General features: G+C 43.3%; 1 protein-coding gene across 2 annotated transcripts in view; it reads left to right on the top strand.

Annotated features, from left to right (window-relative positions):
- plpp3 (phospholipid phosphatase 3) overlaps positions 1–18,347 on the top strand; it is a 36,437-nt gene that overhangs the window by 1,159 nt on the left and 16,931 nt on the right. Inside the window, exon 2 of one of the 2 annotated variants that reach the window (XM_044130630.1) lies at positions 16,919–17,073. In XM_044130630.1, coding sequence (XP_043986565.1) covers positions 16,919–17,073 — 155 coding nt within the window. Of the gene's footprint in view, positions 1–16,918; positions 17,074–17,534; positions 17,693–18,347 lie in introns of both variants that reach the window. The other variant, XM_044130629.1, reaches the window with a different exon arrangement.

The following is an 18,347-nucleotide window of genomic DNA, read 5'->3' as shown; positions in this document are numbered from 1 at the left end:
CCATTTGCCCCCTGATTGGTTCCGATTGGTTGAATAGTGTAAACTCTGCTTCTAAACTTGGTTTTGAGTTCAATGAAAATGACTTGCTTTGAAGCAAAATCGAGGATAATCTTGTTATTTACTTGTCGTTCGATAACTTTGAACCACCGCCCGTTTTTTTTCTCTTTTAGGTGTTACAGCCCTTAGACTTAAAAGAACATTCTGTCAAATCCAGTAAAGTTTTAAAAAAACCAAACAGGAATCAGTACTGGTCAGGAAAAGCCGGATCAGTGAAACTCTAATACAAATGTTTTGCAGTTTCTTCTAACCTGCCCTCATTTACTGCCCTCAAAAATAGCCAGTCCACCCCACTGACCCTGTTTCCAGCCCTCCCAGTCCATCTTCCACGGCTCGCCCCAGTTACCCTGTTCGTGTGAACTTTAACCCAGAGGGGTGCCTCCCAGCTAGAGACGTCCTAACTCAGAGATGAGGGATGTCGATGGAAAAAGTCTGACCGCTATCGGTATCGATCTACAGCTGACGAACTGTCCCGGAACGAGAGGCGAGGCCGGTGGTGTGAGCTTGTTTGTGTGACGTCCAGTTTGTGCACTTGGTATTCAGTGGGTGTCCCGTCCAGATTCTGGACTCGCTTGGTGTGTGTGTGTGTGTGTGTGTATGTGTGTGTGTGTGTCTTTCTTTGATAGCTGCTTTGTTTTTGGCTGCTGTCACTGTTGCCCGGTCCATTCAGTTTTCAGTCCCCTTCGTGTCCCCTCGTTTCTTTTCTCCCCTTTTTTTTCTTTTGGAGGGGATTATGGGAGTTGAGCTTAACTTCTCCACATTCTCTCCCAGAAACCTTGCAAATCTCTGGCCAGCTGCCCCCCTGAATCACTTTCCTTCTCCCTCTCTGTCCAGGGGAATAATTTCTTGAGCAGGTGCTGGGGCCGAGGAATGCCTCTCCAAATGCTGTACGACTGAGTGGGCTTTCAGAGGAAGCAGGTGGGAGTCCCGGCGACAGCGCCACCAGATCTGAGAATTTGACTTTGTTGCACAGAAGCAGATTTTTAATTTTATTTTTTACTACCCGGTTGCTACAAATGGTGCATATTAACTCCATGTTCCCCTCTAAAAACACTCCAGAGTGACAACGGATCTGCCAAACAGATGCAGAGTTTTCCGTTTACATCAGCTTGCCTGTTAAAGAACCCCCAGACAGAGATACGGCGTTTCATCTGTGCTTGTATAAATGTGGAAGAGCTTCGGGCACATGTGGAGCGAATTTCCTGCACAAACCAACTTCCTTTACTGGTGCATCAAAAGTCAAACACACACACGCACACGCGCACTCGCACAAGCACGCACTCATACAAATGCATGCCTGTAAACACACGCTCATGTAAACACACAATTGCAAGTGGGCGCACAAATTCTCCTTTGTCATGCTAAACACAAGTCTGGCTCTCGGGTGATTATTGGTTGGCCCACTTTAGCGGTTTAGGGGGTAGGGGCAGGAGGGGAGGGGGTAAAAGAGAACAGAAGGGAGGGTGGGGGTTATCAGGCACTCTGAACGAGGAGTGAGGAATGCGGGTGTGCAGGGGGCTCAGATGCAGGCCTGGTGTTGTTGAGCAGCTTTTGTCCGCTGCGTGTCAGAAAAAGGTTGCGTTCTTCTCATGTGCATTAATGTACCATTAGCTTTAATTAGTCAATATCAAGCCAGCTGCGGTCCACACATTCAAAGTGTGGGTAGTGTCATCTTTCAGCCAACCCGACCATCACATAACCTCAGGCTCTGCTAATGAGTCTGTTTCGCGTATATAATGAGTCTGGTCGTCCGTAATACACAAGGGAAATCTTGATCAAGACAACTTCACTTGCGGTGCTGTGAAAAAAACCCCACGGGTTTCTATTGCTGTGTTTTTACTTTTTGGTTACACTTAATTCAGACCATCAAACAACTTTTAATATCAAACTAAGATAACTTGAGTAAATGCAATAATGACTTTCAATTCTAATGGGCAAAGGCTATCCACATCAAACTGGCTTGTTGCCCTTGTTAAATCGTTAATTAGCGGAGATTAACTTTTTTTTTTTTCCAGCTGAGGTCAGTTTTGGTTGCCACATCCCAGCCTTAATCACTACCAGGCCTGAGCAAAGTAGTCGTTTAAACAGAACCTGCCTGACAACATTAAGGCACTAAGGCGCCCCAATCTAAAAGGATGTACGACAGATGGGAAGCAAATCCACTGACATTTACTAGTCTAGGAAAACGTTACAGAGTCTTTTTTAGGGCTTTTGGGCTCCAGAGAACCACAGCGAGAGTCCTTATCCACAAACGTAGAAAACATCGGCCGGTGAAGAACCATCCCTGAAGTGACCATCGTACCAAAACTGCTCCGACACACCTCAGAGACTGATCCCGGAGGTCACCGAAACTTTTTAAAGTTTTGGATTTTGTTGCATCTTATCATAAAACTAGCATGGCGTTTTCAGAAAAAGAGCAGTACATTGACAATAAAAGGTAGTGGTGGTGGTGTGATGGTCTGGGACTGCGGCGCTATGTCAACCCTAGACAACTGTATGTAATTACAGCAACTCTGGATCGAGGCTCTCTGCCAAAAACGTGGACTGGCCGAGTCAAGGCCAAAGTTTAAACTTGATCGAACTGACATGGACTGACCTTAGACAGACGAAAGGTTTTGGAAAACCTCCCAATGTGGCTGAATTAAAATAATTTGGTGAAAGATTTCCCACAGTTGTGTAGAAAAACTCTTTGCCTTTTGTAATAAATGCATGATGACACAACCATCTATCCAGTACAGTTGGGATTTACTGGTTTAGGGGCCTTTTTCCCTTGATTAATAATTTGAAAGTTGCATTTTACATTTACTCAGCTTATCTTTGTCTCATTACAAGAAAAAAAAAGTGGATTCACAATGGCGCAATTGGTATTTTTGTTGCTTTTTATCAACAATGGATGGATATTAAACATGTAAGTTTGACAAAAAAAAAAATACACAAAAAAACCCCCAGAGATCTGTTAGGAAGACAATACTTCTTCCAAGCACTGTAATAAAAGCTGAGATTACGTATGCAATAGGAAAACATGAAGCCAAATTCTCCTCAACACCCAGCTGTCACCGCTTATGATCCCTGGCAGCTGAGCCTGAACTGTATGTGCTGATTTCACCCTGGCTCCACTTCCAGCCCCTTACAAAGCAAGCACCACGCGCTTGCACTATAAATACGCAGACAGCCGAGTTTTGCTCTCTCTCGTTTGGCGACGTGCTGTCCGCTGGAACCTCCGGCGGGCAGTTTCGCAACATGTTTATTGTGAAAACGCTCGGCGAAAGCGGCGGCCACCCGAGCTCTCAGGAAACCGTGCTCTCTAAAGTGTAGGCTTCACTTAAACTCTGATTAAGTTTTACACAATGCAAAGGAAAATACAGTATTGTGTGGCTGCGCGTTCGCATGTGTGCAGACGTGGTTCCGCGTTCCATGTTCATGTACGACCGTTTTGGATTGCTGCTCGGTCTTGTGGCTTGCATTTAAGGCTCTTTCTGTGTCTTAAAAATGCCACAAGCATTTCGAATCCATTATCCAAAGTTCTGTGATCTATAAAGCATTAAGGGGAATCCATTTCAGCACTGGCCCCTGAAGCGCTAACCTTATATCTCTACCTTTAACAGCAGTTAGTCACCGAGTCCCGTCGTTAAAGCTGGAGATTTAACTTGTAAACCCCCCAGCAGGCCTATTTCCATTTTATTGAGAAATTCTGGGCAAATGTTTCCCAGAATTTTCCAAATTCCTCTTTTGCCCAGACTCTCTTGCCGAGGTATCTGGGGGAGTGAGTGAACCAGAGGGCACAGGATGTGTGTGTGTGTCTTGGAGCTCAGGAAAGGGTGGGAAACGGAAAGGTAGTGTAGTTCGAAGGAAGGTGTGGTTGTGAAATGAGATCCTGTCTTTTTTTTTTCTCCTCTCACAATCTGTTTCCAGCCTCACCTCCCCTCCCTCTGTCACTCCATCCTCATCTTAATTGCCAAGAGAGAGCCTTAAGTCATAAATAAGAAAGCGGGGGCAGTAGGGGGAGCACAAGCAGAAGAACAATTTAGGTAAATGCATGTTTATGCTTTCCATTTTTATTTCACAAGCTCTAGAAAATAAGTCACATTTGAATTAGAGGATTGTGTGGCACTTCCTAGAAACCCAGCTTTCAGAGAGCAGGAGATAACTACTATTTGCCAAGTGTCTACAAGAAAAACTGTAATCAAACAGAAAGTGGGAGGTCCATGCACACAAACCCAAATATAGGCTCCTATCCAAAACTGATGACCTTAATCTCAGGGCAAATATGTTTAGAGCTGCAGGAGCCTGCAGGGACCAAAAAGAAGTTTTCTTGCTGAAGTAGTCAATTCACAGAAACCGTTTTAGCCCAGAAAAGGGACGATAGTCGTCAGAACCGATCATTTTTTGACAAATAGCTGCTTATTTATTCATACTATGGAGAGGCTACCGAACTCTCTCATGTCTTCTGTGTCGCTGTCTGCCAAGCTCAAAGGTAACACAGAAGACTGATTTACATATGATAGACGGTTTGTGGCACACCGGCTCTTATAATTACAGCCAAAAGCTTCATAAAACAGTATTTGGTTGTGATTTTATGTGATTGACAAACACAGAGAAGAGCAAAAGACTGAAGTACACAAAAATAACGCAACCTTATGCATTTAATGCTTACGAATCAAATTCTGGAAAGCTCTCAGTTCATTGTTGTCCTATTTCAGGCCTGAAGGTTAAACTTGTCTTAACTCGGAGCGCCTTTTTCAGCATTTTTCATGTCTCCTGTGGTTTGTTGCTAATGCTAATACCAATTTCTGTGCATTTGAGAATGACAAATTCAAGAGCCGTGTGGCATTTCTGAGCTTCAGAAATTCTTCACAACATGTCGCGATTTTAAACTTCTCCGAAACCGTCCCTCTGATTTGTTTGTTCTTTGATCTTCATGCAGTTTGTTCCCAAAAAAATCCCAGAGGCCTTCACATAACAGCTGAATTTATCCACTCATGAATTGCGCTTGTTTTAAAACTGGTGAATTAGAAAAATGGGACTGAATACAAGTGCATTCCATACTTTTATGATTTGTATTTGGAAAACTATTTGAAAACAAAAGATTTCTTTTCCTCTGCTTCACAAGTTTGCTCTGCTGTGTGTTGGCTTTATACATGAAATCCCAACAAAGTCTGTTAAAATTTGGGGTAGTAAGTAGGGATGCACCAATTCACTTTTTCCACTTCTGATACCAATACCGAAATCGAAGGTTCAGCATTGGTCGACCTGCTACAGAAAAAGTGTTGAACTGACCTAAAACGTTTTTGTTTTTTTTGGTTTTTTTTAAAACACAGACATCAATGTACTGAATTAAATGTTTATTTGTTAACTCTGCACCACAATAGCACACTTACATGCACCAATAGCTTCACAAGCTTGATCAAGCATGTAAAAACAACACAACTTTAATTTGTTCAGTCAGTGCAGTTAGGAGTAAAACAATCAATGCTAAATAAATAATAAAGATACTGACAAACAATGATGACTATATTGGTCATACGTAAAAAAAAAATTAAAATAAATCAACAAACCTTCCTTTAAATGGTTCATAAAGAGCAATTAGGATTTCTAAATATAACACTAACCAAAAAAGTAAAGCTTGATGTTGCTCAGAGCACACAACATAGAATTAGGCTGAATAGACCCGACATACTGTCACCGTCTAGAATTTTTCTCAACATTGGGAGCGGTACAGACATGGATATCGGATCGGATCTGCCATCTTGTCTAATGGTAAGATGACTCCATGTGGAAAAAGTTCAAGAGTTACTCCTCCTGGTGTGATTACATAGCAGTGTGTACCTTTAAAGGATAACGTTTAGTGTCTACCCCATGGCTGCAAGCCAAGGAGAGGTAAGGACAAGTTAAGAAGGTGACGAGCGTCCTCTGGCAGAAGAGAATCCTCGCATTATGTAACAAGATAAAGATCAGCAGATGTTTGTGGCAACAGTGGCTACTACCTCCCCAAGAATGGCTGGCATGCAGAGTGTGCATACTGTGGCTGAATGTGTGTGTTTGTGCGTGGTGTGAAGGAGAGCAGACGGGGTAATAATGTTTCTTTAACATATTCGGCCCGTCGCTGGGGACATGTGGCCGGTCCATGCACGAGTTTTAAAGACAGACCCCTGGGGGAAGAGTCTGCACAGGGCTGTGATTAGAGGCGTGTGGGTGTGAGTGTGTGTATTTTGGGGGTTCATGATGTAGATTTAGAGGCTAAGAGCTGTCATTAAACGGACAGTGAGGGCCTCCAAGCCGACGCGTCTGAATATGAGAGTCACGTGTGTCTCGCGTCTATCCCGCGTTCCTTGGGATTCCCGTTGGCAAGCCGGAGGCGTCAGACTGACTGATGTGCCTCGATTCTTTGCACGGATCAGACACATTCATCTCCTTTAACTGCCAAACGGTCCATTTGCACAATAAAACTAAGACAATGGCTTGTCGTTTGCACTTTTCTGACGACAGGGCAGTAAACCCTCTGTCCACTCGGTTGTCTGTGATTATGTCCTTCCTGTATAAACACTTTCAGACCGCTTATTTAGAGCGTTTTGGATTACTGGGCAGGACCCTGATGTAAACCTCTGTTAGCACTGGTCCGTGCATGTGTTTGAACTCGCGTTGAAGTTTCCATAAAGTATTCTAAATGTGTGTTTTATGCAGTTTTTCTGTGTGGGCGTTGAGGTAAATCACGAGGTTCGCAACTGCAAGAATACACAAACAAAAAGTGCCATCAGGGTTTCTGTTTGCTTTCTTTCTTCTTCTCCTCGGCATCCTTCTATTGTTGGCTTCATGAACCGAGCTCCCGAAGCATTCATTGTCCGTCAGAGCTTTAGGCAGCGGACGATGTGAAGCTGTTGGTTTCCTTGCTTCTCTCTGTGTTCTTCTTCGGGGGCCTCCCTGCTGCTACACAGGCCCCCCTGTCTGTCACTTTCTCTTATGTCATTACAATCCTCTGCATCTTGTTTTTTCATACTGCGTTCATCCAGAGATTGAAGAAAGGGATTGTGGGTGAAGGCGGGGGGCTGGGATGGTCAGGGAGATTTCACTGTTTCACAGAGAACAATGCCCCTTTTGATGCATCTCAGAGCTCTTTGTTTCATTAACAAGGACCAGTTGGCCGGTGGCAGACAGACGGAGGATGAAATGGAGGGAGAGGAGTGGGGTGGGGGTGACGGTGAATGGGATAAGGATCAGAGAGCAGAAGGATCTTCTCACTGAGTACTCCAGGCCAGGCCGCTCTACGTGGCGGCAGCTTAGGCCTGCCGTATTGTCGAGCAGTGCCGCTTATCTTGCGTTAATCAGGTCAGCATCTTTATTGGCGCTGACCTTATCTGAGCCTCATACTGTTTGCATACAGTGATGAGAACACGCGGAAGAGCTCCGGCATCACCTTAGAGGAACTCTGACACGCTTTCACCCTCTGGCGGAGATTTTTACGCTCATTCTCTTTCAGATATAGACCTACTCACCACATTTGATTATGTCACAGCTAGAAAACCGGAAGGGATTTTTATTGGGATTTTGCACAACACAAAGTTAAACATAATTGTGACGGGGAAGAAATATGACACATGGATTTAAAGGGGTTGTATAGATTTTTACGTTGTCGGTGTGGCTGCATGTTTAGGGTTGCTGTCTTGCTGAAATGTGGTGGAGTGTGTGGCAGTCTCTATCAGGTTTCCAGGTTGCCATGTATTCAGCATCGTCCATTTTCCACTCAAACCTACCCTGTGCATGTTCAAGGAGTCCTCACTGCATGAGGCCACCACCATGTATGACTGCAGCAATAGTTTTTCTTGACAGCAGGTCTAAAATTTAACAGGAGTGACTATACTAAGAAAAAAAAAAATAAAGAAAATGACAAGAATAAAGTCGTAAAATTACGAGAATAAAATCAGAATATTATGAGAATGAAGTTATAAAATTAATACTTCATTCTGGTATTTCACTCTACGAGTGAATGAGGACCACCAGCTATAAAATCTGTAAAAAATGTCTATATCTTCTCACTTCTCCTAAGAAAATATCTACAGGGGTTTTGAAGTGATGCAATAAGATTAAAAAGTGCTGCGTGAGAAGTTAAGAGCCTGAAATATTGTTTTTAAACTAACCTTGCTTTAAACTTCTCCAGGGTTTTATTCTCTGCCACGTTCGTTTTGCTCCAGGATTCACTTCATCTACTAATGTTTTCTTGCAAACCTGTGAGGCCTTCACAGAGCAGCTGGATCTATAGTGAGATTCAATTACACACAGACACAGGCGCCTCCTGAATTTTATTTAGGGGTATCAGAGTTACTAAAGAGAGTGAGCATAAGTGCATGACACTTTTTGATTTTCAGTTGTAAAAAATATTTGCAAGCAGCATCTCATTTCCCTTCCACTTTCCAATTATACACTAATTTCAGTTGCTCTCAGTTTCACATGAAAGAAATCCCAGTACAGTTATGCTGATATTTGTGGTTGTGAATCAAAGCATCCCAACGGTATGAACACTTTCCCTCTGCATATTTATAAAACTGTCACACTGTAGCTCTAAATTTTCCATCTGTGCGTTTTAGATAAAAGGAGTCCGATTTCAAGGAGTTCAGATCCGTCTTCTCCACAGCCAGGCTTTTGTGTGAGGAGGTAATAATAGCATTATGGCAACACCGGAGGATCTCCCTGCCCGCCCATCGGCCCCTCTAGGCCCCTGGGCCCTGCTCAGGTTTCGCCTCATTGGAGCAGCTGCGCGTTCGTGCTGCACTTTAAACAGTCGGAGCTGTAACTGAGCTTCCTTAAATGTGTTAATATCCTCTTCCCACACATTCAGGGAAATAATGTTCCCCCCAGAAACAGCGGAGCAGGTCCTCATACAAGCCCACGAACTAACGGCGACAGACGGGCCTGGAAGCAGCATTCAGCAGAGGCTGCCTGAACAGGTGCCTGCTGGTAGGAGTCCCCCTCGAGAGTGTCCCAACACATGCCTGTGTGTTAAAGGCATTTATTCCTATGAATAAAATCTTTCTGAGTAAGCACATGTTTCAGTCGGTGGCCTCCCGTTTGCCGTGGCATTCACTCTGACAGGGGGATTCAGTGTGTGGACAACTCTGCTGACCTCAGCCACTCCTGTGTATCGCCGTGTGTGTGTGTGTGTGTGTGTGTGCATGGCTGATACACATCAGCAGCCAGTGGAAACAATAAAGCGTCATCCTGAGCCAAACATCTGTATCGGCGTTTCATCGCGCATGCTCGAGCTCATGTTTATGAGTGTAGCTTTTCCTAAACAGTGATTATGTAAATGCATGGAGCTTGGGTGGTTTTTATGGAGCCCAGATTGTTTATTTGGATTGCAAGGACATAGTTAAAGTCATTTGTGGTCGACAAGTTAAAATTGAGAGAGAGAGAGAAGGAGAGAGAGGCTTTGGCGATGTTGCCCCTGGTGGAACCACAGTAATTCACTTTAACAGCCACACACCCAGCGACACACTCCCACAGATAATAGGCAGTGTCACTGTGACATTTCTGGCCCTCGCATGCTACAGTACGGTGTCACAGCAACGCTGCAGCCCTCACTGCTGACCTGTAGCTCTAGTTTTTGTGAGTGGTTCGTCATGAACCTCAGTTAAACTAAACACTCCGTTTCTAAACGGCTCTTATTCTCAAACCTGCGACAGACCTGAAGATAAAACCTATGTGGGTGTTTGGCACCTTGACGACCAGGTATTGATGCTGCTGGGCTCCCTTCCTGCTCACCTGCCTTCACTTTAGCAACATCCACCAACAGATGCACTTGGCAGTTCACCGCTAGTTATCTAATTCTTATCAGAAACTCTCACTCACGCTGTTTGCACACAGTGCTTATCACACCAACACAAACATGCTTGAGTTGGCATCCACATTGCAGCTGCACCCTGATTTGCAACTTGTAGAGGCATTCAAGCCCAAGAGAACCTTACAGGTTTTTTATTCCCTCTCATGTCTCTGTCACACACACATATCATATAGCTACAGAATAATCTCCACCCATTCTGCTGCTTAGCAATACAGTACACTTTAATACACAGTGCAGATTAGGTTACAGTGTTAAAAATATGACAGTAGTTTTCTGCAAGAGACTTGGAACAAAGATGAACAAGAGAATGTAGCAGATCTATATATCAAGAGCGTATTAAGGTCTTGACTCGTGTTAATAAATCTCTAAATAATAGTCAAAGTGAGCAACGGTCAAAGTCATATGTCTGGTAGTATTTGGGGTACTACTTGTACAGTCAAAGCAACAACATATTGAATTTGGTTGCGGTCCATGATAGTTCCACCCCTCTTCCCTTCACATTACATTCACAACATCATGTCATCACTTCCTACTTCCATTCGGCTCCCGTAAACTAACCCTTTTGTAGATGGCGTGTAAATTTAATATATTTTTTTCTTTTTTTTTTAGGAACTGTGGCGGTAGATAATATAAAAAGAAGTACAATGTATAAATTTGGGTATGAAACAACAAAAACTGTAAATGTGCAAAGTGGCAAAAGGTGCAAAATGACATTGTTTAATTGCCCTGCTTCCAGGTCAATTAAAGGGGAGAAAGGAGATCTCTCTCGCTTTAGTTGACTTTATTAAACTTAATCAGATTTGAGCAACAGAGTGGGCAGGTCACAAGGGTCATAAGGTCACTGAGGTGGTGGAGTGGTGCTGGAAAAATAACAGCAATGACAGTGACATGCGGGGACTGTCGCAATTTTATCCAGTTTTAGATTTATTTGTTTCACCCTCATTATTTCCAGGACATTAGGCAACATGAAGGTATAAAATTGGGTTATAATTTGGCAAATGGGCTTAATGACCTGCGGTCGTGTCAAACAAAACAGCAATAACAAGAATAAAGGGGAAACCTCTGTGGCTAACCGTTAGCCGCTAAGGACGGTAATTGCTTTTAAGAGTGTTATTTGGATGGCATTGGATAATTTATTGTAAATCCAGCTAATTCATGTCAGGAAAATGTCTATATCCAAGCACTAGCAGCTCTGAAGAGGTTGCCATTCTTCACTAGAACAATTTGAGGTGCTCAAAGCTCGACCACTGACAGCCCAGCTTCATTTCAATCAGCTAGACAAGCAGCGCAAGAAACAAAAGGAGAAAGCGCGGCAAAGTTTCACTGATTTATTGAGTAAGTCTATGAAGTCAAGTCCACTGTGGCCTCCACCCTCTGTAACCTTCCTCCACATTCCCCCACTCCTTGACAGGAAAGGTCACATGGGTGTGCTGGAGAGACAGGAGGAGGAAATCCTCCATTAGCCTGGTCCACAATACCTCTTCCTCCGGCCTGCCCCGCCTCCCATTCACCTCTCACTCACTGATGACTATAGGGCTCGGGCACCATAATCACAATATCATTCCACTTCAGTCCGCAGAAGCCATGGAGGCACATTAAAATGTCAATAGAGAGTGATGTGCGAGTCGAGAGAGGTCAGCAGTGTGGACAGTCAGGTGTTGTTTCTACTGGGACGTTAGTTCCGTGTCAGGAAGAATGAACCTTTGAAAGGGGCACAGAGGGTTAGTTGGCATTAGAATGGCTATTGTTTCCTCTTATATAATAAATCTCTAAATAATAGAGACCTCCTGATCTTTCTTCACACAAAAAAAGGGCATAAAAAGTAATGAAGATGTTTTTAAATCAAAAGCCAAAGGGTTCATCGAGTTAGGAACATGCTCTTACTCTCTGCTGGTTCCAGCAATAGAACCTCTAACCTACTCTACTAAATTTAACCCCAAAGCCAATCAAAAAGGAGGCCCTGCTGGGTAATCCTGTCGCATAAACATATATGCATGCACACACACACAAGCACCGCTAGTAGCATACACATGCCCACAATGTGCATACACATGCACACACAATACTATAGGCAGCCTAGCATGAACATGTGAGCGGATTTGCAGATGGAAAATAAATGCGACGGCTTCACACTCAAACACACACGCCCACCCTTGTGCACGCATGAAGGCCCTGCGTTGACCTCGGCAATAAAAACACTAATTCAAGCTGCCATAGAGAAAAGTCTCCCTCTGACCTGCGGTATGTAGTGTTTAGTGGTCTGCAGTGGTTCTCCTCGTGGGATGAAAGAGAGAAATGCATGTCGGAATCTGATAAGACAAATAGAACTTTTCCCAAACCCAACCAGCCACCCACTTTGGATAGTCACTTTCTGGCCTTCCCCCTTTCTACCTCTAGGACCTCTGCAGATTTTTGTAGACTCAGATTATTCTCAGGCGCCTATTCTTGGCGTTTGAAAGCACCTCGGTGGCTTGATAACTTGTAAGGCTCATTTGCCCCAACAAGCACCGCATGTACAAGATCTCCCGACAAAGTGAAACAGAACAACACAAGTAAATGGGTTGAGAAAACGGTTTCCTCTTTGGGCGCAGTGGAACCAAAACTGTACTTTACCCTTTCTTTGAGGATTCCAAAAACGTGAATCATGTCCCTGACTATATGACGGGTGTAGTTAAAGTGAATGTCTTCTTAATTCAGTGGTGGACCACAAGCCTTTGCCAACTGGCCTGCCCACTTCTTTCTCTTGTTTCTTTCTCTTTCTCCCCCGACACTCCCCCATCTCTCGATCTTCCTCTGTTTGGGTCGACAGGACCCTCTGAAGGTCACTTGTCCTTTATTCTTCTGCCGAACAAGAGGTCATATTTCATCACACACACTATAAACGTGAACAGATTGATTCAGGATCTGTGAGGTTCTGTCTTACTTGTTGTAGGTAACACTTTTGGTGTCTTGCTGTAGTATAAATTCAGATTAGTTGGCTCCCCTGGAGGGGTAAAGCCAGTAGGTGATTTGAGTGGAATCAAGACCAACCACCAAACTATCCTCCCTTTAAATTATCATCACATTTTCAATTGGATGATTATTTGAAGAGAATTGCATAATTATTCACGCAGAAAATGAATGTAGGAGGTTCTTCCTGTGGAAAACGTGTACCTAGAAGAGAATATGTGAAGGATTTCTGATCAAACTTGTTTTATTTATTTTTACACTGCTTTATTTTTTTTGTTAGTACATGTTTCTAGCAGGAAGACCATCAGTGGTGCGCCGCCTCCTATCTCCAATTTGTGTGTTAATAATAATCTTCTTTGGAAATAACCATGATATTCCCATTTTACTACAGCTTAAAGGTGAATAAAAATGTAAAAAAAAAAAAAAGCATAAACTGCTTTGACGATTTTGAGACTGTAGTTGTTTCACTATAGTTTCGGACCAACTAATCCGGACCTAAACTAAATGGAAACGTCAAGAGCGTTAAATACTGTGTGTAGCCTGCTAACAGATCCTTACGTCAGAAACCAGCATGTTCCCCTGTCAGATATGACAGAGTCAACAATATTCAGCAGGAAGAGCTTCATGGACGGACTGTGGAATGAGGAGAATGTCCACATAACAGGCTGTTTTATTCTCAGGGTGGGGGGAATGAAACAGCCTGGCATCTCAGGGCTGGGGAGCGTGCACACAGAGAGCCTTTCACTAATTATCAATAGAGAGTGTCGTGATGGTCGGCCGCTCGAGCTCACTTTACTCTTTCAGTTGTTCAGCTCGTCAAAGGTTCCCATGGTGTTCTCCAATCGGCGAAGCCTTTACTTGGTTGCCGTGTATGTGCTCGCGTCTGAGTGTTTGCAACCTTTTCTTCACTTCTGCTTATTTGCATTTGAATCCGCCCTTCCAGAAGTAGCCGAGGGACGGAAAAGATGGCGAGGGTCCAGAGGAAGAAAATCCTTCGAGATTTCCATGTGAGAAAGCGCAGTCCCATTTCTGAACTTCTTTTAATCAAAAAACCTGCATGTACACTCAGCATATGCAGAGTAGATACTTTGTTTACGGTATTATTTGTGGATATGTGGCACTGAGCCACCAGCCACACATGAAGATACAACCCATATCTGCTGTACAATCAGCCGGTCTTAAGTTCTGTTGACCGTCCTGCCCTGCTTTGGTCCTTTGATTCTGTGCTCACCTAAAGCTAACCCTGCATGGTGTGTGGACAGCTTGGTTCTCAGACACCACCAAAGCCTGCCCCAGCCCTGTGTGGGCCCACCAGCAAGCTTACTGAAACCCTCTGTGCATACTGTTTATGCAGGTGTCTGGCTGGGTGACCATCCCGTCCATTTGCCCTTTGGTAACCACCGCGGAGAGAAACATTACGGACAGAGAAATTTTAACTTACACTTAGACGTCCATGTATTTCTGCTCCTTTTTTACAAAGCAATGAGGGAGAAGAAGATGACTGTCAAGGGAAATTAAAGCAGCCTGGCATTCCCGAAATTGTTGTTAGGTGTGTTTGTTGACTGGCTGAATTTCTTTCTTTCTTATAGAAATATTTTTGCTCTATTATGAGACCTTGTCTTTGGAAACATTTAGATTTGGAGATGAAGGGAAAGATTCATTTGCTTTAGGAAATATACCAAGTAGTTTACCCTTTTTAAAGAAGTTACCCAAAAACTACCACTTACAATCTCCTTGACATCAACATATGCAAACTTGCCTCGTAGCTAAGAGTTTGTATGTTGAATCTTGTGCATGAGTTGGTTCTTTCTGGGTACTCCCAGAGAGAGTACCCAGTATTATGTAAGACAAAATCGGCCTAGAATTATGTGTTGGGTGCACGGTTGTGTGTCTCTGTGTTTCCCCCCTTTGTGGTCAGTGGTCCGTTCCATTTCCCGTTCCACATACACACCCAAGAACTCATTATCATTTAATTAGATTTGCCCATAACATCACGTTTCACTTTATTTTCCTTTGGGCTTTAGCCACAATACTATTGACAGAGTCTAAGCGTCCACTCATTGATGTGGTACACACCTGAGACAACATCTCCCCTTCTCTCCGTCAGTAGCAGGATGTGAGTCTGGGAGCTGAGAGTGCACGTCTCATCGGCATGCTTAAGAAATGTGAAGTTCATCTGAGTGGTTTCTGGTCCGTGTTGTGTTTTCATAGAACAAACCAGTAACATAATCTTCCAGCCCGACCGCTGGTGTAGACGACACATGCGGTTCTTGGCCGAATTAGGTGCTTTCGTGATCAGATCTCTGACTTTAATTCTAACGTTTCGAAAGCCCCTGTGTGTGATTTGAACTAACCACGCAGCTGCGGGCAGACACACTCTCTGGGCAGACATCGAATGTATATACTGGTGTGTCTGCGTGTGGCTCGTCGGGATGCCGTCGTGTCTTCTGCTCCCTCTGTTTTCATGAGTAACTACGGTCACACGCATCCACGCCAAAACATGTTCTCATGCAAAAAATGTTCCAGACTCGGGTGGGCTTGCTTTTGTTTTTCTTGGGTTTCACACTTTTTAAATCCCTCATGGAAATCTTCTGAGGCCCAGGCCAGAGTTTGTTCGACTGTACGCGTTTCGCTTTTATTGGAGACATGTTTTTTTATTTTCTGCTAATTGGACAGGATTTTGGCTTAGCGTGTCCATTTGTGCCCGTGGTTTTGATGCACGCCATACCTTTTCTTTCTTGAAATTTGTTTGAAAGAGGTTTTAGATGAAAATAAGACACAATAGCTCTCTAAATTAGTCTCTGAGCTATTGGTTGGGAAAAACAAAAAGTGGACAGATTTGTTAGCATTCTTAGTAAATACTTGAAAAGCTTTAAAAATAAATTCCTCTCAAGTCTGTATTTCCCCTTGGGGTTTTTTTAAACCACAGCCTTTAATTATTGTACATTATTTTATTGGATAATAAAAGAAATCTGCTTTTAATCAGAAGTGGCACCATTATCGTTAAATATTTTTTACAACCCCTTTTGGCCAATTGGACTGCTTCTTCTGTAGCACTGCACAAAGTTTAAGAGAATAATGTTTAATTTCTTTAGACTACAGCGTATCCAGAATCCTATCTTTTCTCCTCGGGTCTTTTCACAGAAAAATAAAATTTATTTAACCGGCATAAGAGAAAGTTGATTTTTGTGTCTGGTGAACCATTTCTGTCGATTGTGCCACATGTTTGGATTGTTTTCAAGTTGAAAAACACAGTGATTATCTGTTTTTATTGTTCTGGCAAAGGCCAGAAGCTTTGTATTTAAAATTTCCTGGTAATCCAAACTAATGGTGACAATCTGTGCCCTTACAGGGTCCCCAGGGCCTTTGGAATAGACCAAAACACAGTGTTTTGTTGTCAAAAAGCTCAGTCTTAAAAAAAAAAGTCAGTCTCTGACCACTGTACATGATGGCTGGTTAAATGTGGGTTCTCATCCAGAAGTAACGACACTGTGTCACGTCTCATTTAGACCTAAGGGAAACAGAAAGCTGTGGGTTATTAACGAGAAGTTCCTAGAGTATCGCAACGTTTTTGAAACAGACAAAAGACATCTGAAGGGGTTTTGCACATCCTCACCAGAGATACCTTGATTTCTCTCTAAAAGTCCTAGTGAGCTGCAGCGCTCGCTTCAGACCATCTCCATCGAATTAAACCATTAAGTCGTGGCTCAGCTCGCATGTCGACGAGCTCCTGTTGTCCTAATGGGTGGGCCCGTGGGTCTGTTTGTTCATTCAGAGGGGAGTGATCCTAGAGGATCTACTTCAGCACTTAAATGGCTTGTCAACAATTGCAGCAGCGGAAAGTCTGCTGAGTCGACAGCTTTTTAAAGTGAAGCTCAAACACACGTGTGAAGGTTTCATGTGTTAATTTGCGTTTTAACAGTATTCTTTTCCCATCAGCTTACAGGTAAGTGGATTTGACACTGAATAAATTCCCTATTTGGTGTGTCCAGAGCCAGACTTGCACAAAAGCGTGTGTGTATGTGTGAGTTTATACCTCTATCCATATGTATGTGTGTGTGTGTGTGTGTGTGCGCATAGCTATGCTGCCGAGCCTGGTTCTGCATCGTTCATCTGTTCGTCCATACCAGAGGGGGTTCTACTGCAGTGACTCCAGCCTGAAATACCCCTACAAGAGGAGCACCGTGCCCTCATCGGTGCTGGTCTCTGTTGGTCTGACACTGCCCATGGTGTCCGTAAGTCCCCTCGGCCCCTGCTCTGCCCCGCCCCGACCTGGCACCGACCTTTGGGCTTTTTTCTTCCTGATGCCGCAAAGACCGACCGACCGGCCGTGGAGAGCAATCGAAACAGAAACAGGGAGGGCTCGAGGCTCATGATGTAGCTGCGGAGGAGTGACGGTGCAAAAGTTTTTTCAGCTGCTTGTCATAAACTCCAGATTTATCCGCATACTTGGAAAACTGTCACTTCTTTAAGCCGCGGTGTCCTCAAGCCCCACCCTTTTTCTGACGACCTGTGATCGCCCTGGTGCCAGCATGCTCCCTGTGCTGCTCCTGTTCTGTCCTGTTAATGTCTGTGTCACTGACCTGGGGCGTTTATGCCTTTCTTTCTTCTCTCCCTCTCTTCCTATCCTTCTCTCTCTCTCTCTCTCTCTCTCCTTCTGGCCCTCTCTCTCTCTTTCTTTGTGTCTTTTTTGTAGCTAGCCTGCCTTTCCTGATCATTGAGACTAGCACCATAAAGCCATACCAGCGCGGGTTTTACTGTTCGGACGAGTCCATCCGCTTCCCCCGAAAAGAGGGAGAGACCATTAGTGATGCCGTGCTTTGTGGTGTTGGCATTCTTATTGGCACCGTCTCTGTAAGTCGACCCTATAACATCTCCCTTTGATTGCTGCTTCCTTCTTCTCAGGCTCCTAGATTCCTCTCATGGACATGTCATCAAGCATCTTAGCTATTTGTTATATAAAATTTAAAAGAAAAATACCCCTATACAGTGCCTTGCAGAATACCCCTAAATTATTTTTTTCAAGTCTACCAACTTCAACATATTTGGGATTATATGTTGTAGACAAACACAAAGTAGCTCATAATTGTAGAGGGGAAGGAGAGTATTAGACGGTTTTCAAAACTGTTTTGAAAGTCAGAAAATTGGGACTTCAGACCCTATTTACACTGAGACTCCAAATAAAATATAGAATAAAATTCAGAGCAAAGAAATAAATCCACAAATGGCGAACTTTAAAGAAAACAAGTCAGAAGGTGCAAAACCTATAAAGCAAAACCTGGGATGTTGATTTTATTCTGATATTATCACAACTTTATTCTTGTGTTATTTAACCTTTTGTAATTGTATTACTTTATTCTCATAATTTAATTCTATTTTATTATTATTATTATTATTATTATTATTATTATTATTATTATTATTATTATTATTATTATTATTATTATTATTATTATTATTATTATTATTATGGCCCTAATACTTGTACAAAAAATTGAGACTGTGGAAG

The sequence above is a fragment of the Gambusia affinis genome, linkage group LG10, assembly GCF_019740435.1.
Source record: "Gambusia affinis linkage group LG10, SWU_Gaff_1.0, whole genome shotgun sequence".
NCBI classification, from domain to species: domain Eukaryota; kingdom Metazoa; phylum Chordata; class Actinopteri; order Cyprinodontiformes; family Poeciliidae; genus Gambusia; species Gambusia affinis.
The sequence above is the reverse complement of the archived record's forward strand: the minus strand, read 5'-3'. Positions and strand labels throughout refer to the sequence as shown.